Source organism: Jaculus jaculus, chromosome 9 (genome assembly GCF_020740685.1).
Source record: "Jaculus jaculus isolate mJacJac1 chromosome 9, mJacJac1.mat.Y.cur, whole genome shotgun sequence".
NCBI lineage: Eukaryota > Metazoa > Chordata > Mammalia > Rodentia > Dipodidae > Jaculus > Jaculus jaculus.
Genome location: NC_059110.1, coordinates 107,161,667 through 107,184,540, shown reverse-complemented (window position 1 = coordinate 107,184,540; position 22,874 = coordinate 107,161,667). Strand labels below are relative to the sequence as shown.

Genomic DNA, 22,874 nt, shown 5'->3' with positions numbered 1-22,874 from the left:
GTCCCTCTTCCCCCCCACACCATGGACAGAAAGGTCACTGGTACATGGTAAGTGTTTATTGAAGAGAAGTTGAGAACCGCCTCCCCCTTCACATGCAGGTGGGTGCCCACTCAGCTCCTGAAGGCCTCTAGGACACGAGGACCCCCTCTGTCCCCACCTGGCCCAGATGGTGCCAGTGCCCCAGTTTCCCTTGAATGCCCCTGTCCCAACACAGATGACTGAGTCCAGGCATAGACCCCCGGCCCTCAGCCACAGCCCGATCAGGAGAGGGAGTCAGCATGCAGGTACTGCCCACCCCCTCGGACAGCTGGGACGAGTGGGGTTCCTCATCAGATGCCTGGTGAATCCATGGGTAACTGAGTGGTGTCCCAGCGGGGACCAGCATGGCGCCTGATCCCTCCATCTGTAGCCATGTCCTGTGAAAGTCAAATGCCAGCCCCTGACTGATGGTGGGTCCCATTCCTATGCCCACCCAGCCCTGACCCAGCCCCCCTCCCCTGTAGCCAGGAAAACCCAAGCCGGCACTGCCTGCCATCTGCGCATCCGCTGAGGTCCTGCATGTGGAAAGCTGGTGGACTTTTCTGACCCAGCGCTTTCCAGGCCAGACCTGGAGTGTGCCTCTGCGTGGCCCAGGTGACCAGTTCGACACCACCTAGGCGTTTCGGGGTTGGTGCTTGCTTTCCCCGGTACATTGTTCGTTCACCTCCCCCCCCTCCCCACGAAGGCTCGATTGCTCTCTGAGGGAATAGTGGCACTAGCGGGTGAGGGGCAGACCTGTGCCATGCCTACCAACTTACTGACCTGCAGGGCAGGTGAAAGAGAGGGGCCGGCTTATCCCACACGGCGCCGCGTGCTCTCCTTTGAGGAGTTGGCTGGGGCTCTACCCTGAGTGTGACTTGGCTACTGAACTTCCCGAGGAGAACTGCTCACCCCCCGCCCCCCGCAGCCACGCAGAGCCGTGGGGGACAGAGCTCTGGCCGCCTCCTTCCCCTGCAGAGAAGCCCAAACTGCGCTTCGGGCCTGGGAGCCCTACCATGGCCGGTCCTCTCTTACTACCTCACCTCCTACCCAGCACCACCCTGGCCCGAGGGCAGAGGTTCGCCCTCATCCGGGCTCCCAGACATGCTGCCATCCCTGGCCTCTGCCCGGTTGGTTCCCTCTTCTGCCTCCCCTGTAAGTCTGTGCCAAATAAGTCCTCGAAATCGGGTTTGTCACCGGGCCTTCTCTCTGGAGCCTCCCTCCCGGGGACTTGGTCCAGGCATCGGAGGGGAGGGAGTGTGCCTGGACAGCCTGGCGTCCAGGCCCCGCTTCCCTGGTTTGGCCCGCGGCGCGCGCGCCCGGGTGCCAGCGCCCCTAGCTCTTCTTGGCCTCGTGCTCGCGGCGCCGCAGCTTCTCGCGCTGCCGCGCAGCCTTCTCCTGGGCTTTGCGCTCCTTCTCGGCCGCCGCCGCCAGCTCCTTCAACTTCCGCTTCACCAGCGCCCGGTCATGCGAGCTGCTGAGCCCCAGGCTCTGGGAAGGAAGCCACAGTGACGAAGGAGGCCCCTGCCCTGCCTGCAAGGTGGCCTCCGCCTCCTACAGTCACCGGCCCAGGAATCAGGATGGGAGTGGTTGGGGAGGCGAGGGCCACCATCTTTGGCTCTAGGTCCATCGTTCAAGATTTTAGCCTTGGAATGACCCTGCGCAGCCTCTTGGGGCCCAGAAATGTGGAGTAACTTGCCTAATGTCTTGCAGCTAGTCAAGGGCCTTCCCCCGTTTTCAGAGATTTCCCCGGGGGAAGTTCCCCTTATAGACCAAGAACCCACAGCAGACGTCAGAGGCCATCCCCACTACACCGTCCCTTTTGCACACCACTGTCAACAAGCTCCAAAACAGAAGGGGACAGAACTGACCAGGAGAGAGACCTGCACCCAAGTCACATGGCCGTCCCCAAAGGCAAGGTCGGCCTGAAGACCTGGGCTGGAACTGGGTCAAATTAAAGTGGTGGGCTTGAGTTTCAGGTCAGACTGGGGCTCCCCAGATCGGGACCTTGTCCAGAAGTGAGTCTGGACAGAAAGAGGAAAGTTCAGCCCAGGAGGCCAGGCTGAAGGTCAGAGGACGTAACAAAGATGTTCCCTCTGTGTGGCTGGGTCATGACCCTTGCCCTCCGACCTACCTTCAGTTTGCTACCATCCAGCTGCAAGAGCTGTGGCCCATCCACCTGGCGGGCGGCAAACTCGGCAGCATACTGCTCCAGGTTGAGGCTCTGCAGCCACTGGCCCACCTGCTGGCTGGTCCAGTGCTGCACGGTGGGGAGGGGCTCGTCTAGGAACTGAAGCAGAGAAGGAGAGTGAGGGGCGATCCCCCAGCCTACGGCTAGGGAGGACCTCGGTGGGCACCACGGGTCGACCTTGCTCACCTCATCCGAAGACTGAGACAGCGTGTGGTACGGATAGGAGCATTTGGCCTCCTGCCGAGTTCCGCTGGGGATCTTGGGGCTGCTGCTGGGGGGTGTGGAATCATCACTCAGGGTGGATTCCTGGACAGGAAGGGGCATGCTGAGGAGCATGTTCACCCCAAGCCAAGTGAGTGTCCCTCCCCCCACTCCCCACCCCCCAGGCCACCACCCCAATCAGATGGAGCCAAAGTGCTGTACTAGACACCAGCAGTTGCTCGATGCCCCTGAGCAAGACCGAGGAACTGGGCAGGCACGCACCCTGGCGCCATGATTCCTGTGAGGCAGTCACCTAGAACACATGGTTGTAGCAATAAATTTGGCAAAACAGTTAACAGGAATGGAAAAGGCTAGGTGTGCTTCCTGCAGGCAGCCCTCCAGGATTCTGCTACATTGGGTCAGGTGTCCCTGATATATGACACACATTCTGGCCTCTCTTATGGTGGTTGCCCCTATTGGCTTCTAAGCTCGGTGACAGACTGGTCTGTGTCTTGCTCAACATGGTGTCTCCAGGGCCCAGCACAAGGGAGGGAAAAAAAGGGAACTGGGCTTGGTCGTGTACTCCTTTAATCCCATCACTTGCAGAGGTAAGAGGATTGCTGCGAGTTCCAGGCCACTCTGAGACTACATACTGAATTCCAGGTCAGCCTGGGCTAAAGTAAGCCCCTACCTTGAAAAGCCACAAAAAAAAAAAGTTGGGGAGAGCCAGATGGTGATGCACATCTTTAATCCCAACACTTGGGAGGCAGAGGTAGGAGGATCGCCATGAGTTCCAGGCCACCCTGAGATTTTATAGTGAATTCCAGGTCAGCCTGGGCTGGAGCAAGATCCTACCTCAGAAACCCCCCCCCAAAAAAAAAAGTTGGGGGGAGGGACCAAGGAAGGTGTGGGGAAGTTAAAAGCCCCAAATCAGGATGGTGTCTCCTTAGAAATTCCCAGATTCCCTCAGCCCTGGAGCACACAGGGAGCAGAACCACAGAACAAGCGCCGGGCTGGTCACCGCACAGCTTCACGATGAAGTCTCTGCAGGTCTGTGGCCAAGTCCCGTCGCTCTGGGCCTCCTCTGCACCTCTGCATGAGGAGGGCGGGTGAGCCTGCCATCCCTATGAGAGCCCAACCTGCCTCTCAGGCCTTGTAAACTGTGGAATGCTGTGAACACAGGCAGATACTCTATGCTGCTTCTCATTTCCTGGGGTTGCCAGGAGCTTCCAGAGCACTGCATAGGGGTCTGTTCATCTCTGTAACCTCCAAAACTTCACCCCACCAAGGAGGTAGCTGAGTTCCTACCTCTGCAGCACAGAACTGAGCCAGGCAGGCCAGTGAGCAGAAAGATGGCCTCGCGTGGGGTAAGCACATGAGGACCCATGTTCCCAGATGAGTGCTGACCATAGGAAGGACATATGGACCCCATCCTGAACCAGGAGGAGACAGACCCTCATGTCATGTCACTTAAGCTAAGGAGCCGGTTTAAAGTGCAAAAAAAAAAAAAAAAAAAGTCTGGGTTTATGCTGGGCATGGTGGCACACAGTTGTAATCCCTGCACTCAGGAGGCTACGGCAGGAGGATAGTGAGTTCTAGGCCAGCCTGGATAAGGTAGCAAATCTCTTGTTTCAAAATAATCAGAGATGAGCTGGAGAGATGGATTAGTGGTTAAGCGCTTGCCTGTGAAGCCTAAGAACCCCAGCTTGAGGCTCGGTTCCCCAGGACCCACGTTAGCCAGATGCACAAGGGGGCGCATGCATCTGGAGTTCGTTTGCAGTGTCTGGAGGCCCTGGCGCGCCCATTCTCTCCCTCCCTCTCTCTGTCTCTCTCTCCCTCTCTCTGCCTTTCTCTCTGTGTCTGTCACTCTCAAATAAATAAATAAATAAATAAACAAATAAAAGTATTTAAAAAAAGATATGTGCCATGCCTGGCTGAACTCTTAAAAAAAAAAAAAATCAGATGGCTTAGTAGTTAAGTTACATGCCTACGAAACCTAAGGACCCAGGTTCAATTTTTCAGGTTCCACGTGAGTCAGATGCACATGGTGACTCATGCATCTGGGGTTAATTTGCAGTAGCTAGAGACCCTGGCATGGCCATTCTCTGTCTCTCTCTCTCTCTCTCTCTCTCTCATAATAAATGAATAAAAATAAATATTTAAAAAATATTTAAAAAATAATAATCGGAATGAAGCCAGTCATGGTGCCTTTAGTCCCAGTACTCTGGAGGCAGAGATAGGAGTTCAAGGCCAGCTTGGGACTACAGAGTGAATTCCAGCTCAGCCTGGACTAGAGTGAGATCTTGCCTTGAAAAAAAAAAAAAATAGGAAAGAAGGAAGGAAAAGATGAAAAGAAAAGGGTGGGGGGGTGGAAGAAGCCCTGAGCTTACCTGGGAAGCTGACTTCTTGGGGCTGAAGCTCTCGTGTTTGGGGGAGCAGATGGGAGAGGTGGTGCTGCCGGAGGAAGCGGATCCCTTACCACTGTCTGTGAACCAGGAAAAGGGCAGGAACGGGGAGCCTCCTGTCCTGCCAGATCCTTCCACAGACTCCCTGTGGAGAGAGCATCCAGCATGGAGTTAGGGTTAGGGTTACAGCACTGAGGGGAGGGTGGAGCGGGGCAGGGGGTTGCTGTGGGTGCCTCTCACCTGCTGCCCATGGATAAGCGGTTGCCACCCTTCTCCTTCCGGCTCTTGCCAGTGGATGCTCTGCGAAGGGTGACCCTGTGGAGAAGGCAGGGGGAGAGGACAGAGCTGCCCTGGCACTGCTCTGGCCCCAACCACTCCAAGCCTCACATGCTGGGCCCTCCTGAACTCACCCCAGATCCAGAAACTTTCGGCGAGTCTTCTTATCCAGGCCAATGGTGGGGCTGGCAGGCTCGGGGGGGCTGGCATCCCGGCTGTCATCTTTCGAGGGAGGCAGGGAAGAAGGAAACGGTGGCTTTCCTGCCTCTACTGCCATGAGGGGTGTGGACATTCTCTTGACTTAAAATCAGGCCACCTGGCTCTGGTGGCCTTCACTAGGTGTGTGACCTAAGAGAAGTCACTTTATCTCTCTGAGTTTTTTGTCAAATATGAGGATATGCCCATTTCACAGTACACAATTGGCGGTGGGCCTTTACCTTTTACAAACCATAAAGCACTTTTGTTTTTTTCTTGAGGGAGGATCTCACTCTAGCCCAGGCTGACTTCGAACACACTCTGTAGTCCTAGGCTGGCTTCAAACTCACAATGATCCTTCTACCTCTGCTTCCTAAATTCTGGGATTAAAAGCATGCGCTACCATGCCTGACTGTAAAGCACTTTCAATTGATAAGACAGAGCCACTGGTATTTATTGTTGATTTATATATATATATATATATATATATTTTTTTTTTTTTTTTTGAGGTAAGGTTTCACTCTAGCCCAGGCTGACCTGGAATTCACTATGTAGTCTCAGACTGGCCTCAAACTCATGGTGATCCTCCTACCTCTGCCTCACTAGTGCTGGGATTAAAGGGCATGTGCCACCACGCCCAGCTACTTTTTAAGTTTTTTAAAAAAATATTTTAAATATTTTATTTATTTGTATATTGGAAAGAGAGAAAGAATAGGCAAACCAGAGCCTCCAGCCACTGCAAAAAAAAAAAAAAAGTCCAGAGGCATGTGCCACCCTATACATCTGACTTACGTGGTACTGGGGAATTGAACCTGAATCTTTAGGTTTCACAGGCAAGTGTCTTAACCACTGAGCAATCTCTCCAGCCCCTATCATTGATTTTTTAAAAATTTTTATTAGCATTTTCCATGATCATAAAAAAATATCCCATGGTAATTCCCTCCCTCCCCCCCACACTTTCCCCTTTGAAATTCCATTCTCCATCATATTCTATCGTTGATTTTTTAAAAAATACTTTTATTTATTTGCAAGCAGATATATATATATATATAGAGAGAGAGAGAGAGAGAATAGATGCATGAAGACCTTGTGCATCTGGCTTTACATGGGTTCTAGAGAATCAAACTCAGGTCGTTAGGCTTTGTAGGAAAGCACCTTAGCCACTAAACCATCTCTCCAGCCCTACTGTTTATTTTATCCTGGCCCATTTCTAACCAACCCTCCAATCCCAGGTAACACATCACCTCCTCAGAGAAGTCTTCCAGAATCTCCCAACTAAGCCAGGCAAGGCTTCTGCTGCATATTTTCTGCACAACACTGACTACAGTTTGTAAGTATACTCCTTTATTAAAGGATGGTTTGGGGGTTTCTCCCTTAGGCTGCAACCACCAGAGGGCTATGGCTTCTGTTTGCATCCCTGAGCCCAGCAGTGTCTGGCACAGCCTCTATAAAAGTATCTGTCATTGGCTGGAGAGATGGCTCAGTGGTTAAGGCACTTGCCTGCAAAGCCTAATGATCATGATTTGATTTCCCAGGACCCATGTAAGCCAGATGCATAAGGTGGCACACGCATCTGGAGTTCATTTGCAGTGGCCGGAGGCCCTGGCATGCCCGTTCTCTCTGTCTCTCTTTTCACTTCTCTCTCTCTCTCTCTCTCTGCTTGCAAATATATAAAGTTAAAAAAAAAAAAAAAACTTTCCAGGTGCGGTGGTGCACGCCTTTAATCCCAGCACTCGGGAGGCAGAGGTAGGAGGATTGCCATGAGTTCAAGGCCACCCTGAGACTCCATAGTGAATTCCAGGTCAGCCTGGGCTAGAGACTCTACCTCGGGGGGGGGGGAGGGAGGGAGGGAAAGTAGGGCTGCAGAGATGAGTTAGCGGTTAGGGAACTTGCCTGCAAAGCCAAAGCACCCAGGTCGATTCCCCAGAATCCATGTAAACCAGATGCATAAGGTGGCTCATGTGTCTGGAGTTCATTTGCAGTAGCTAGAGATTGCTCAGTGGTTAAGGCGCTTGCCTGCTAACCCTAAGGACCTGGGTTCAATTCCCCAGTACCCATGTAAAGCCAGATGCACAAAGGGGCACATGCATATGGAGTCTCTCTCTCTCAAATTAATAATAATAATATTAATATCAATAATAATAATATTCAACTTCCTCCCATCTTCCTGAGGTCCCACCAGGCCCAGCTTCCTTTCCCGGATCTCGACGGCAGGGGGCGCCGCACCGACCGCGCTCACCTTCGCTGTGCGGCTCTGCGCGCGGGTGGCGGCGCACGAAGCTGGGCGAGCTGTCCGAGGAAGGGCCTGAGCGCGGCGGCGAGCCCGAGGCGGCGGCCAGGCCTTCATGCGAGGCGGCGTTGTGCAGGGGTCGGTAGCGAGTGAGCGGCGAGGGCGGCGGCTCGTCCTCATCCAGGCTGCGCCGCAACCCGGGAGGCTCGAGGCAGAAAGAGCTGCCGGCGGGGGAGCCCGGGCCTGAGTGCAGAGGAGATCGCAGCCGGTGCAGGGGGCTGCCGCAGCCGTCGGTCACCTGCGGAAGGGACCAGGAGCTCACCCTGTCGGTAAGGCGGGAGCGCTGGGGAGCTAGCTGCAGGATAGGTTTCCTCGTGCCCGACCTGGGGCAGGAGGATGACTGGGGAGTGAAGGGGGTCAGAGTATGAGAACTTCTAGGAGTCCTAGGCAGTGAGGCTGACCAGTTTCACTTGCCATGTTACTGGCTTTCTGCCTTCTGGCCTCAACTTCCTCGTCTGTAAAATGGGGCAATGCTTTTTCCAAAGGTGGACAAGAGCCAGAAATGAACAGCATGTATGGGTGGTATGGGATCCAGGGTCAAGGTATGTGTGTGTGTGTGTGTTACCCCAACCTTGCCTCCAGGCCCATCAGAGCCTTCACCGTCCTCTGCAGAGCTGGCACTATCCCGTAGCCTGGAGCGGGAAGGACGATGTCTTCTGCCTTTGGCCAGCAGCTGGGCCCGGGCCTTGTGTAAACTGCTGTCCAGTCTGGCGGTCTCTGGCACAGCCAAGTCCAGGTCTGTGAACAGAGATCATATCCACCTCAAGTGGCCACACTGGCTCACACCCCAGACATTCAGGCAGCACGGGAGTGGCAGGTACTAGGAGTGCAGGTGGAGCTTTGATCTCCTCCCCAATTGCGGAGCCCTCACACAGACAGGACAGACCAGCCTGTGCGCGCAGTGAGAGCAGAGCATCCACCTGGGTCGCCAGGTCTGCGTGGGAATCTGTAGGCAATGAGGTGGACAGGGCTGGCATCTGCAAAGAAAGGAAGTAGGGGAGTGGGGATGGCACTTCTGTGGATGGCAAGAAGTAGCTCTGTGAGGGGGAAAGGCCTAAGACTAAGGAAAAGGCCTGGAGACAAGAGTAATGGCTACCACTAAAGAAATACCTTTCAGGCTGGAGAGATGACTTAGCAGTTAAGATGCTTGCCTGCAAAGCCTAAGGACCCAGGTTCAATTCCCCGGTACCCACATAAGCCAAATGCACAAGGTGGTACATGTGTCTGGAACTCATTTTCGGTGGCTGGAAGCTCTGACATGCCCATTCTCTCTCTATCTGCCTCTTCCTCTCCCTCTCTTTCTCTCTGCCTCTCTTTTATTTTTATTTATTTATTTATTTATTTATTTATTTTATCTTTTTTTAAAATTTTTGTTAACATTTTCCATGATTATAAAATATATCCCATGGTAATTCCCTCCCTCCCCACCCCCACACTTTCCCGTTTGAAATTCCATTCTCCATCATATTACCTCTCTGCCTCTCTTTTAAAAAAGAGATAGCCATGCATGGTGGCCTAAGCCTTTAATCCTAGCACTCGGGAGGCAGAGGTAGGAGGATCACTGTGAGTTCGAGGCCACCCTGAGACTACGTAGTGAATTCCAGGTCAGCCTGGGGTAGAGCAAGACCTTACCTTGAAAATCAAAACAAACAAACATTACCTTTTACCTGCCCAGTGCTATACACACACCAGCATCTTCCTCAGAACACCCTGGCGGGGAGTTATGGCACCTGTGATACACTTTACAATGGAGCAAACCAGGCTTAGACACATCACTTGACTGAAGCCACAGGCTAGGAATAGCCTAGGACTTGAACCTGCCTGGCGTGGTTCCAGCAATGGTCCCTGCTAGGGACACTGTCTGTCTTGCTGGTCCACACTGAGAACACAGCCAAGCATAGCAGTGCTGAGCATGTGACAAGCCCCTGGCTGGACTGAAGCCAAGGGACACCCACAAGCCAGTGGCCGTGTCAGGAAGGAAAGGCCCACAGACCCTAGACCTGTCCTGTAGATCCTGGGGCCTCTGGCTCAGTGGGAGGTCCTGCCAAGACCAGAGGAAGAGTTGCTTCCAGAATTGGCTGTGCAGAAAGTCATTTTGCTGTTTGGGTGCCCTGGCTGAGAATGAGGCCTCGCTTTCTTCTCGCCCAGATCTTAGCACTGGGGGCTCCAAGGAGGAAAAGTTCTTCCTGGGCCTCAGGATGGGTCAGAGCCTTCCTGCCCACTCCCCTTTGTGATCTCTGGGACTCCCATTCCATTCCTCTCACCCACGGTGTACTGCCCGCTCCTCTCTTAGACACCTCCCAGCCTCCTCCACCTAATGACCGCCTATGTCTATTCCCAGCGCTGTTTCTTCCGCTGAATTCCAAGACCAGGTACACAGGAACCTGCCAGGCCTCCGCACATCAGAGGCCCCCCGGCATCTCAAACTCAACCCACCAAAACACACCCTTTGCCTTGGCCTCAAGCAGGCTTCCGTCTTCCCTAGACCCATGGTCTACCCAAGTTGGACAGCTCTGAGCTGCCCTTGTCCCCTCAGCCTCAGACCTAGTTCCCACCCACGCGTCCAACTGTTTCCTTGTCACCCCCACTGGATGTTAGGCTGAGCTCCTGACCTCTCCCTCCCTGTCCCCGTGCTGCCCCTTCCCGGCCACTCTATCTGGGTCAACAGACAGCTCCATGCTTCAGACGGCTTGGGTCTCAGACTTCCAGCTAGCTCCAGCTTCGAAATCTGTGCAGCGACACTGATACATTGGTGGTGAAGAGCTGGCATGTTTGGGATAAGGTTCCAGATGACCCAGGACAGTGGGGTCACCAGAGGGGTGCGGATTAGGGAGGACAGGGTGGCAGTGGCAGAGGTGGAGTGACAGGAGCAGAAGCACATGACAGGTTCACTGTTCTCGTCACGTTCTGAATATGCATGAAGCTCTTCCGAGAAAATATTGTTTATGAGCGAGCATGACACGCTCACATCCATGTGCGCACTTGGGGGGGGGGGGAAGAGGAGGCACCACACACAGCCTCCCTCCTCTAGGTCGCATCATCCTTTGCCTCCCTTGTTACAAAGAGCCTCCCTGCTGGCCTCCCTCCCCCCTCCCCTCCCACCTTCCCACTTAGTCTGTTTTTCAGCTCAGCAGCCACAGTGCTGATCCTAATGCAACCTGTCAGCTCGGTCACTCCTCTGCTCGGAACCCTCTGGTGACTTGCATCTCATGCAGAATCGGAGCCAAAGTTCTCCAGTGGCCTTCCAGACACAGCCTGTGCTTCTCCGAACTTCTGCCTTCATCCCCTCCCTCCATCCTTTCTGGCACAAGCCTAGCTTGCACCTCAGGGCCTTTGTATGTACAACACCCACCACCACCAGGATAGCACTGCAAGACCCCACTCCTGTTTTTCCCTATATCACTTATCATGCCTTTGCATCCCATTTACTTGCTTTTTGTTTGTTTGTTTTTGTTTTTCAAGGTAGGGTCTTGCTGTAGCCCTGGCTAACCTGGAGTTCACTTTGTAGTCTTAGGGTGGCCTCAAACTCATGATCCTCTTCCCCTGGCTCCCAGGTTCTGGGAGTAAAGGCATGTACCACCACCACCACCACACCCAGCACTTACTCTTAAAAAAAAAAAAAAAAAAGTATGGGGTGGATAGATGGCTTAGTGGTTAAGCACTTGCCTATGAAGCCTAAGGACCCCGGTTCGAGGCTCGATTCCCCAGGACCCACGTTAGCCAGATGCACAAGGGGGTGCACGCATCTGGAGTTCATTTTCAGTGGCTGGAGGCCCTGGCGCGCCCATTCTCTCTCTCTCTCTGCCTCTTGCTCTCTCTGTCTTGTCTGTTGCTCTCAAATAAATAAATAAAGATAAACAAAAATTTTAAAAAGTATGTATTTATTTTATGTGTGTGTGCACGTGCACACGTATGCAGGCACATGTGTGCCAAAGTGCACATGTGGGAAGAGGTCAGAGGACAACGTGGGTGTGAGTTCTCACCTCCCACCTCATTTGAGGCAGGGTTTCTCGCTTACTATTTGCACTATGGGCCAGTTGGTTCTCAAGCTTCTAGGGCGTCCTGTCATCTGCTTCCCATCTTACTGAAGTATTTCAGGATTGGCCTTTTTCTTTTATTATTTATTTTAGAGAGAAAGAGAGAGAGGGATGATTGGCATGCCAGGGCCTCAGCCACTGCAATTGAACTCCAGATGCTTGTGTCACCCAGTGGGCATGTGAGGCCTTGCGCTTGCCTCACCTTTGTGCATCTGGCTTACATGGGATCTGAAGGGTTGAACATGGGCCCTTAGGCTTTGCAGGCGAGTGCCTTAAACAGTAAGCCATTTCTCCAGGCCAGCTTCTGGCTTTTATGTGAGACCTGGGCATCCCAGATCACTCAGGCGTGTGTGGCGAGCACTGTATCACTGAGCCTTCTGTCTCCTCGGCCCGACGTGTTTATTCGCTCTCTCATCATTAGAATGTCGTCTTCCTATGCACAGTGTTTCTCTGCTTTGTCTACTGTTCTACCACAGGCATTGGGCTGCCTCGTGCATAGTAGCTGCCCAGTAAAAACCTTTCTGAAGAAAGAATGAACTTCCCTTGTGAGGCGCCCCCCTCACCCATGTGGAACCCAGCCTCTCCCTCAGACCTAACTGCCTCAGCGCTGGCCATCACCCACCAGTCAAGTCCCTGCAGGTATGGCTTCTGCCTCTGCCTGTCTGTCCATCCCTCTCCACACCTTCCAGAGGCTAGAGGAAACTTTCTTTTTCTTTTTGGCTTTTCGAGGTAGGGTCTCACTCTATAATCCAGGCTGACCTGGAATTCACTATGAAGTCTCAGGGTAGCCTCAAATTCTCAGCGATCCAAGTTCCAAGTGCTGGGATTAAAGGCGTGCGCCACCATGCCCAGCTAGAAGGAACTTTCTTTTCTTTTTGTTTATTTTTATTTATTTATTTATTTGAAAGTGACAGACACAGAGAGAGAAGGAGGCAGATAGAGAGAGAGAAAATGGGCATGCCAGGGCCTCCAGCCACTGCAAACGAACTCCAGACGGGTGCGCCCCCTTGTGCATCTGGCTAACGTGGGTCCTGGGGAATCGAGCCTCGAACGGGGGTTCTTAGGCTTCACAGGCAAGCACTTAACCGCTAAGCCATCTCTCCAGCTCTAGAGGGAACTGTCTAAAGAGCATTTCTGAACACATCCTCTACTCTCCTGCTTTTGAAAGCCTGGAGGGAGGGATCCCAAAGCCAACCCATAAAGTCCACCTTCTCAGCCTGTCAGTGGAGGCCTGAGGGGACCCAGCCCACCCTTCTGTGTTTCCCAGACCTCTCCTATGCCAGATGGTCCCGGTCACTCACTGCCAGGTGACTCTGGACAACTCACCTACATTTAATCTTTGGCATCCTTATCTATCAAAGTGGAGTCCAGGGCTGGAGAGATGGCTTAGCGGTTAAGGCGCTTGCCTGTGAAGCCTAAGGACTCAGGATCAACTCTCCAGGTCCCACGTAAGCCAGATACACAGTGACACAAGTGTGCAAAATCACACATGCACACAAAGGGGCACACACATCTGGAGTTCAATTGCAGTGGCTGTACACCGTGGCATGCCAATTCTCTTTCTTTCTCTCTCTCTCTCTCTCCTTCACATAAAAAAAATAAAAAGAAAAATAAAAAGGTCAGTCTGTTGGGCTTGCCTCAAAAAAAAAAAAAAAAGTAGAATTCAACTAGCAGTATCTCCCTTAGAACGTTCTAGCGAGCAGTAAAAGGGATGCTCCATACAAAGTGCTTTGTCCCAAGTCCTGGCACTTAGGCCGACAGCATTCACTGATGGCTGATGGTGGGAGCAGAACTGACTGCTTCCCCCAATCTCATATACGTGCCTGTGTCTACCCCCACCTTAACCCCTGCGCTCAGGCAGCTCTGCACCTTGGGCCACTCAGTACATCATCTGTGCCCCCCACCTCTTCAGGCCGGGCACGTGATGAGGTTGGCCCCGCCACAGCGGAGGAGGGGAAGCCCTTCCCTAGCCACTGTGCATCCCGGTCGTCTGGTGGACACCTTGCAGGCAGCAGGTGCTCCATGGGAGTTAAGCGAAGCCCCACTCCCCCGCTGAGGGTCACCTATAAGCATGATTCCATTGCATTCCTCCCGTTTTTAGGGGGGAGGGTGCTTGGCCTTACGAATGCTAGGGAGCTCACTCTACCCTTGAGCTCCCCGCTAGCCCTTGTCCATTTTGATCCTATGCCAAGCGCCGTTCCCATCGACAAGCTCATGTTTATCTGTGTGGAGGCAGAGACTGGCTAGTTCAATGCCATTGCCCAAAGCCTGGAACAGAGCAGACACACACTAGGAACTCTGCTGCATAGATGAAGAGACAAGGAGCCACTGGAGACTCTTGCTTTCGATTAGGTCTGGAGTTTCCAAGGAGCGAGAAGTGTGTAGCCTTGGGCTTGGAGTGTGGAGGAGTAGCCAGGGGGAGCGAGGGCCACCCAAAGGAGCTGGGACTGGTCTATTGAAGGGAGAGGCAGACTCAGTGACTGTGGCATGTGTCCAGGGGAGTGGAAAGGGGGCTGGGAGGGGACAGTTACTTCCAGGACTGTTCCCTTGGATCTACAGTGACTTCGCTTCTGGTGAAGACCAGGCACCCGTGGCAGCAGCTGGCAGTGGGGTTGCCCTGAGCCCTGTGTTACAGTGGAATAGCTCACACTTTGGAACGTTGCTGCGCTAGCCTTGCTCTAAGTACTTCACAATGACAGGCTCAGGGAACCTCCCACAGCCAGGGAGAAAAGGACTCAGGATCCCTGGGGCAGCTTTAATCTGCCTGAGGGCATAGAGCTGGCAAGAGCTGGTCAGGGTTGAAGACAGGCAGCCTGGCTTGCTTGGAACCACCAGATGGATACACTGCATTCTTTCTAAAGCACAAATAAGGCAACAGTGAAACCCAAGCCCTCGTTTTCTGGGGTGGACAAACTGACCTCAAGGGAGGTTTGGCCAGGGGTGCAAGGGAGTAAAGGTGTACATAGGTCTCCTGGCGCCCAGCCACCAGCGCTGAGCGCAGAGAGAGAGATGGGGGAAGGCAGGGAGAAGCTAACATGCCAGATCTCTTTAAAGCAAGTCGTTCCAGCATTCTGTACCCTACACACTTGGCACCCTTAGTATTGCTGTGGGAATTAAGTGATGCCCTGTGTGTACTAGCATAAGATCCTCACAAGGAAGATAAGGACGCTTACTACAAACACACAAGGTGATGGGCCCCGTGCTTCTCAGGGTCCACGAGCCCACATGAGCACCACCTCCATTCTGGAGAACAAAGGGCCACTGGAGGGGGTGGTGGTGGTGGTGAGGAAAGGTAGAGCTAATCTTGCCTGAGCACCTTGGCCCCCTTGAAACCCTTTTCTCCATCTCTCCCTCTTCCCAGCCTTTCCCTCTGGGCCCTGGGTAGTGGGAGTGATGAATATTTAATTGCCTCTCACATCAGAAAGCAGGCCAGGCAGAGTCCAGCTACCTCAGCAGAGAGGAGGGAAAAGGGAAGGGGACTGGCCAGAAGCAGTAGAGCCAGATGAGTCCTGGAAGGGGAGCCCACCTCTGAGGTGAGGCTGGGCCTGTGTGGAGCCAGAGAGACTCAGAAACAGAGACCCAGGGGAATCCTAGAGGCCTGGAGTGGGGGTGATGGGGGGGGGCAGCAGTCCTGCCAGGGCCAGGGCCAGTGGCAGAGGGGAAGAGAGGAGAATGGGGAGAAGCTGGGACCTGTGGCATTCCACAATTGGATGCCCCTCTGGGCTGCATATGGGTGTCCTTCCTTCCTCCACCCAGTTGGGGAACAGATTTCCACCCCAGAGCATGCTGGGAACTCTGTCCTGGTCTCTCCAAAATTTAGTGTGTCCATGCACGCCAGTGGATGCTGAGGCATAGGCACACAGGGGTACTGAAGCTATGTGTGTGCATAGCCACGTATATGAGGTACCATGCACTTACGTGTGTGGCTTGGAGAGAATGTGTGTTATCTGGGATGGAGTATACAGGAGTACAACCCAGTGACTAGAAGCGGGGAACCAGACACTCTGGGGTTTTAGTCTCAGATGTCACTAATGTGCCAAGTGTTCTTTAAAGCAAGTCATTCCAGCATTCGATACTCTATACTCTTTGTACAATTAGTATTGCTGTGAGAATTAAATGATGCACTGCATGTACCTAGCACAAAATAAGCACTTAATAAGCAAGGACACTTAGCACAAACACACTAACGCATTGAAATGCCCAGTGTCCATCTGCCCTTCCACATGCACATGCCCAGTGGACGTGAAGGCAGTGTGCCACGGCTTCATCTGTTGCTAGACATACAGTCACACAGAACTTACCAAAAACCTCATCTGTGGGTTCTCGGAACTTTGAAGAAGCCATGACTCAAGAGAGCTGGGGGGCAAGGAGAGAGAAAGAAAATGACCCCGGTTAAGTGGTTCAAGTTGATTAAGGCAGTAAGGAAGCCAGTGGTTCCTGCTCCTAGCCCACTGACCCCAACGTTCCCTCAAAACCTTCCCTTTCACCCCCTAGAAGTAAAGCCGTGTGAGTCTTCCTCTAGACTGTAGGTGTTGGGGCAGGGGGCACCAGCAGGAGGACAAGGACAGAGCCATCCCCGGACTCATCACGTGGGTCCCTACACTGTGTTGGGCCTTCACATCATTAGCACCCCCAAAAAGAAGACACGGAAGTTATTAAATCCAATCCTCTCACTTTATTTATTTTTGGTTTTTTGAGGTAAGGTCTTGCTCTAGCCCAGGCTAACTTAGAATTCACTGTGTAGTCTCAGGATGGCCTCAAACTCATAGTGATACTCCTACCTCTGCCTCCTGAGCGCTGGGATTAAAGGCATGTGTCACCATGCGTGGCTCACTTTATTTATTTATTTTTTTAAATAGAAGCAGAACTGCAGAGCTTTAAGCTCTCTTGTGCTTTTTATTTTTTATTTATTTTAAATTTATTTATTTGAAAGTGACAGACACAGAGAGAAAGATAGAGAGGGAGAGAGAGAGAATGGGCACGCCAGGGCTTCCAGCCTCTGCAAACGAACTCCAGATGTGTGCGCACCCTTGTGCATCTGGCTAACGTGGGACCTGAGGAAACGAGACTCGAACCGGGGTCCTTAGGCTTCACAGGCAAGTGCTTAACCGCTAAGCCATCTCTCCAGCCCTCACTTTATTTTTTTAATTAATTAATTGAAAAAGAGGGAGAGATGCCGGGCGTGGTGGTGCACGCCTTTAATCCCAGCACTCGGGAGGCAGAGGTAGGAGGATCGCCATGAGTTCAAGGCCACCCTGAGACTACAGAGTTAATTCCACGTCAGCCTGGACCAGAGTGAGACCCTACTTCGAAAAACCAAAAAAAAAAAAAAAAAAAGAAAGAAAGAAAAAGAAAGAAAAAGAGGGAGAGAGTGACAGGGAGAGAATGGGTACACCAGGGCCTCCTGCCACTGCAAACAAACTCCAAATACATGCGCCACTTTGTGCATCTGGCTTTATGTATGTACTGGGAAATTGAATTTGGGCTGGCAGGTTTTGCAAGCAAATGTCTTTAACAACTAAGTCACTTCCGCAGCCCCTTTTCTTACTTTAAACAAAAAAAAAAAAAATCAATTGCGGAAGAGGTGGCAGGAAGAATGTAAGAGCCAAAGGAAGGATAGGACTCGTTACAATGCACTCTTCCAGACACAAAATGGCCTGGATATCCATGACCTCGCAGTGCCTGGCACTACCTACATGAGACCAGTATAATAGGAGGAAAAGATGATAGCATTAAAATAAAAGAAACTGATTGAGAGGGGGAGGGGATATGATGGAGAGTGGAGCTGTGTAGGGAAAGTGGGGAGGAGGGAATTACCATGGTTTATTGTCTATAATTATGGAAGTTGTCAATAGTAATACATTTTTTTTTAAATCAGAGGAAGCCGGGCGTGGTGGCACACGCCTTTAATCCCAGCACGCTGGAAGCAGAGGTAGGAGGATCACTGAATGTTTGAGGCCACCCTGAGACTACAGAGTGAATTCCAGGTCAGACTGGGCTAGAATGAGACCTTACCTTGAAAAACAAAAACAAACAAACAAACAAACAAATCAGAGGAGAGAGTAGCTGGGCCAAGATCATACAGCAGTTAATGGGGAGTACAGATTAAAAAGCCAAGAGATGGTCTGGAGAGATGGCTTAGAAGTTAAGATGCTTGCCAGCAAAGCCAAAGGGCCCAGGTTCGATTCCCCAGGACCCACGTAAGCCAGATGCATAAGGTACTTCTAACTGCTTGCCATCTATCTCTGCATCCACCCAATGACCACCAAACCCATCCAGCATCTACTGCAGTCCACCCCTGCAGCTATCTTTGTAGCTTGCACTTCTCCATCTCTCATCCAATTTGGCTTCCCCATCCCCCATCACTGGGGTCCTTCAGAACTGTTCTGAACCACCTGTCCTTCTGAACTGTTCAGGAAGCTGGCACCACCAGCAGGGCCGCTGTTCTAGACAAAATGACAGTTCTCACAGTTCTTGACAGACTGACAGATGCAGGAGTGCATAAGGAGTTCTCACAACAGAGCAGTGGACAGCCAATTCTGAAACATCCACAATGTTCTGGGAAAGTGTGCGCATGGGCAGGGTGGTGGTGGTGTTTGAGTGTTTTGGTGGGAAGCAGGAAGGGTGTTCAGGTAGGGAGGTAGGATAGATGCGGCAAAGTAGAGAATATGGGTGAGAAAATCACTGACGGCCTAGGGCAGAGAGACACCAAATGGCTGAGACATGATCTCTAGTTACTTCTGACACTCAGGTGCGCAGGAGAAGGTCAGACCACTAGGCTAGACCACACACTTGACAGGTGCAGGGCAGGCAGACGGTGTCCCTTCCATCTCCTTTTCTGTCACTATATAGACATCCGACTCCTGTGAGCTGCCAGGCTCATGTTCTGAGTGACCCCACTGTACATTGGTGAAAACTGAGAAGCAGAAACTAAGAGACGGAAGCCCCCAGTCTCCTGCCTCTCTATTCTGAAAGTATAACCTGGGCTGGAGAGATTGCCCAGTGGTTAAGGTGCTTGCCTGAAAGTATAACCTGCTGATCTCGGGATGCTCATGAGAAAAGGGTGCTGCTGGGGGAGGGGTGGGGTAGAGGGAAGGGAACGGATCCACACTTGCTAGGAATTAGGGGAAACATTCAAACCATCTCTATCCTAGGCTTCAGGGATGCCCAGAGCTGAGTCAAGAAATTAGGTGTGGGAGGGTCAGGGGCAACTCTCCAAGGACCCTCATGCTATTCTTAAACTCTGGGACTAGTAGCCAAGATCTAGAATGTTCCTTCCTGGCCTGAGGGGCTAGATGGGATGGAAAGCTGGCCCTCAGCATGAACCATGTCCCTCATTGGATCAAAAAAGAAAAAAAAAAAAAAACACAAAACACCTTATCTAATCCAGCTGCCCCTCCTCCAGAGACCTGTCCTAGGTGGCTCTGTCGTTTGTTCATACAATTTCCAAACCCACTGCTCCAACCCCTGGGAAATGGAGATCTTTTCGCGCTTCATTGATTCCCTGCGTCTTATCTCCCCACCTCAGATGGGTCACATATTGCCCCATCTGGCTGGGGACCCTGACCCTCTTACAGTAGCAGCCACCTCTCAGCAGAATAGCCACGATGTTCTCGATCCAAGGACCCAGGCCAAGGGTAAGGCCCTGCTATGTATAAAGTCACCCTTGGGTTCCAACTCGCAGCTCATCTTGATTCAGCACAAACTGCCTTCCCTTGGACAGCCGGTTGTGTGGTGCACTGTCTCATGGGGAACCCTAAAGAAGCACGGTATCCAGGAGGTCTTTAGAGCCCTGTCACCAACTTGCTGCTTCCAAAGCCTGAGCCTTGGAAAACTGGGTGCCCAACTCCACCCCTCCACACACTCAGTGAGAGATGTTCAGCCAGGTAACTCCATCCACAAGGATGAAAATGAATCTCTTCCCCTGCACACTCTCTGGGCTCACTGATGACCAGGCCACTCCCTTCCCTTACAGCTACCAATTCCCCGAAGGGCATTGATGACCATTGGTGACCTCTGACCCCTTCTCCGAGAGGCTGCAGAGTGAGTGCCAAGTCACTTGGAGCCCAGGAGAAGGAGAGAGGGAAACAAAAGGTGTGCAGCCTGACGGAGCTGGAGTAGGAGCAAGCCGACCTACCTACAGAGGGAGAAATTGGCAGCGGCTACAGAAAGCTGAGAAGAAACGGCAGAGCCTAGGAAATCGCAGGGGCGACTTTGTGGCCCCCGGGTGGGGTGCAGAAGAGAGAGAACCCAGTCCCAGGCAGGAAGAAAGCGGTTCAAGAGGAGCAGAGAGTAGACTAGCTGGCAAGGGGAGAAAGCCATAGATGGCCAGGCTGGCCTCAGGGAGGCAGTTGTGGAGCCCAGCCAGGCCGTGCCCCTCCCCACCAGTGCCCACCTCTCCAAGCTTGGGGCAGCTGCCTCCAAGCGCTGGGGGAGATGGGATGCGGGGAAATAGGCTGCTCACCCCAATCACAGTGGGTGTCCAGCTTCTCCAAACCCACCAGTCCGACTGCCTGGGTAGGAAGGAGTTAAGCCCTCTCCCCTCCCCCACACTAGGTTTTATTTTTTTAAAAAAATTATTAATTTCGCCAGGAGGGAGGGAGGGGATTAGGGACACAAATCCTGTGTCTGCCCTCTCCCCTGACGCTAACCCAAGCCCTGTGTGGTCCCCCTAGGGATAGGGGAAGAAAGCCCTTATGGGCTTGGCTCCATCCCACACCACTCGGGGGGGCAAGGGGAGGGGGTCCCACTGCAAGCAGAGTAGTAGCCCCCGGCTGCTTTCCCCGTCCACCCCTGGTGGCCCAGCCCCTCACCTCCAGCATTGGTCATCGTCAGCGTCCAGCGCCCCGAGATCCCCTCAGGCCCATGGTGCTCGAGGCGCGGGGCGGGGGTGGGGGGCCGGCGGCGAGAGAGGGGCGGGGAACCGTCACCCCGGCCGCGGGGGGCTCCGGGCTGGCTGGAGTCGCTCCATCCTGGAGTGGGGTGGGAGGGTCCCGGAGCCCGAGGGGCTGCCAAGCGCGGGTGTGTGGGGTAGGGATGCCGGGTGGGGGAAGAAGGTTTGCGGGAAGCAGGAGGCGCGGGCGGGCGGGGCTGGACCCGGAGACCTGACGGGAGGATGCTCGGGGTGTGCGTGCGTGCGAGTATGAGTGTGTGTGCGTGTGTGTGTGCGTGCGTGTGTAAGAGAGAGAGCGCCACCTCCCGCCCCGCCCCCGCCAGGCGCAGGGTCGCGGGCCACCGGGCCGAGTCTCTGCCGCGGCGCTGCGCGCAGGTCCGCGGGGGTCGCCGGGGCAGGGGCGTTGCGGGGGGCGCGTGGCGGGGAGGCCGGGCGCCCCGGAGACAAAGAGCGGGAGGGAGGGAGGGAAGAGGGGGAGGGCGGGAGGACCGAGGGGAGGAGGAGGAGGAGGCGGCCGGGCTGGGGATCCTCGTCGTCGCTACTTCTCTGCACGGGAGTCTGCGCGCGTGGAGCTGGCGGGGCGGGAGTGGGGGAGACTCACGCCTCCCCTCGGGGTCTGTGAGGGTTCCTCGTTCTCCCATCCACCCATTCGTCAGTCAACGGACATCCAACGAGCAGCCAGTCCACCGCCCCCCCCCAACACTCCCCCCTCGGTGAACAGAACCGCCGGGGCCTGGGGCAGTCCAGGGGGAGCAGCGTGGGGAGACTCTTCCAGACCTGGAGAGGGAGCCTAATGGGGCTGAGCAGGGTCAGGCAGGGCTCCTAGAGCAGGTGATGTGTGGCTGCTTGGATAGGAGCAGGGATGTACCCGGGCATGCATGCGTGGACAAGCAGGAGGGAAGAACTGAAACTGGAGAGGTTTGCACTCATTCCACCAGCCAAGAAAAGAAAATAAGTTTTATTATTATTTTTTTTTAAATAAGTTAAAGGCGGGCGTGGTGGTGCATGCCTTTAATCCCAGCCCTTGGGAGGCAGAGGTAGGAAGATCGCCGTGAGTTCGAGGCCACCCTGAGACTCCATAATGAATTCTAGGTCAGCCTGGACTAGAGTGAAACCCTACCTTGAAAAACCAAAAAAAGGACAGAGGGACTCCGATCTGCATTTGGGGAAGAACCATTGGAGGACCCCATGGAGGGGCAGTAGAGACTGCAGCAGACCGGCCTGAAGGCTGTACCGCCTCCAGAGGCTGTTGAAATAGGACAGCAGTGGGCAGAAAGATTAAAGATCAAGCAAAGAGCTATTCACGATGTAGGGGTAAAGACACTGACAGGATTTGGGGCTGGCGGGACAAAGCACGGAGCAGGAGGAGGGTTTAGGATGGCTGTGGCTCTTCTCTGGAGAATCGGGAGCTCTAGAAGTAGGGCATGGATGAGCTCAGACTTGGACCTGGTGAATCAGACGTGGTGGCATGCTAGCCAGGGCGATAATGTCATCACCAGCTAGCTAGGAAGCAGCAGGGCTTGGGGTATGATGGGCACTTCTCAGATTACTTAATGTCATCCTCACAATAAACTCCTGAGCCAGGAGTTTCTACTCCTCTCTACCTGGCAGACACCAGTCTTAGAAAGTGATTTGTTCAGGAGTGACAGCTGGAGAAGGCCCAGTGCTTAGGGAAGGGGTGGGGTGTGGAGGAAGAGTGTTCCTGATGGCGCACCCACTCCCCCCCCCCACTTGAGCTGCCTGTGGGCAGCAGCACATAGAGCCCGGTGATCCTAGGACTGTGGGTAAAGACAGGATGAATAACCTTTTGAGGAGCAGGGCCTCCTAGACCTGTGGAGGGAGAACTTTGGGTGTTTACAGAGTCTGCTGGCAGCCATGGAGTATTGATGAGACTACAAACATGGGGAAGAGGTGATGTCTCTGGTGACAGCCAGGGTCTTTATGGGAAATTCTTTTGTTTTTCACTTCTGGGACAGAGCCCAGGGACTTGTGCATTTGAGGCAAGTCTTTCACCACTGAGCTTATCTCTTCATGTCTGAGGGTTTCGGAGAGGATGTGCTTTGCCGGCATCTGGGTCAGGCGATGGGGGTAGATTGATCAGAAAGCCCCTAGTAGTTGGGAATGGTGGGATGTAAGACCAACATCGGAGGATACCAGCTAGGCCATGGGACCTGGGAAGACCCCTGACCGACTTAGGCCCAAGCTGGAGGCTGGGAAGTAATTGCTGTATCTGATTTCAATTGCTCTATCTGGTTCCCATCCCCTGCCACAAGCTGGGTTTGTAGTAGACCTGCTCAAACTCCTATAACTGGGTAGGTGGCAAGATAACAGGTGAGGTGGGATGGTGGAGCTAAGGCAACAAGCCTCA

The 22,874-nt window shown here is 53.4% G+C and overlaps 1 protein-coding gene across 2 annotated transcripts; it reads right to left on the bottom strand.

The window, feature by feature from the left end:
- Nucleotides 1-41: 41 nt before the first annotated feature.
- On the bottom strand, nt 42-20,857 carry Samd14 (sterile alpha motif domain containing 14). Of its 2 annotated transcripts, none has more exons than XM_045157999.1 (10): nt 20,427-20,857; nt 15,915-15,969; nt 8,148-8,314; nt 7,526-7,814; nt 5,226-5,361; nt 5,056-5,130; nt 4,801-4,960; nt 2,396-2,515; nt 2,153-2,308; nt 42-1,509 (listed from the first exon to the last, which is right to left on the bottom strand). In XM_045157999.1, exons 2-10 carry the CDS (start codon nt 15,955-15,957, stop codon nt 1,354-1,356), a joined length of 1,302 nt encoding a protein of 433 aa, XP_045013934.1. In that variant the 5' UTR covers nt 15,958-15,969; nt 20,427-20,857; the 3' UTR covers nt 42-1,353. The 2 variants fall into 2 exon arrangements, with proteins under 2 accessions (XP_045013934.1, XP_045013935.1); XM_045158000.1 differs by having other exon boundaries at nt 5,226-5,313.
- Between the last annotated feature and the right edge of the window lie 2,017 nt (nt 20,858-22,874).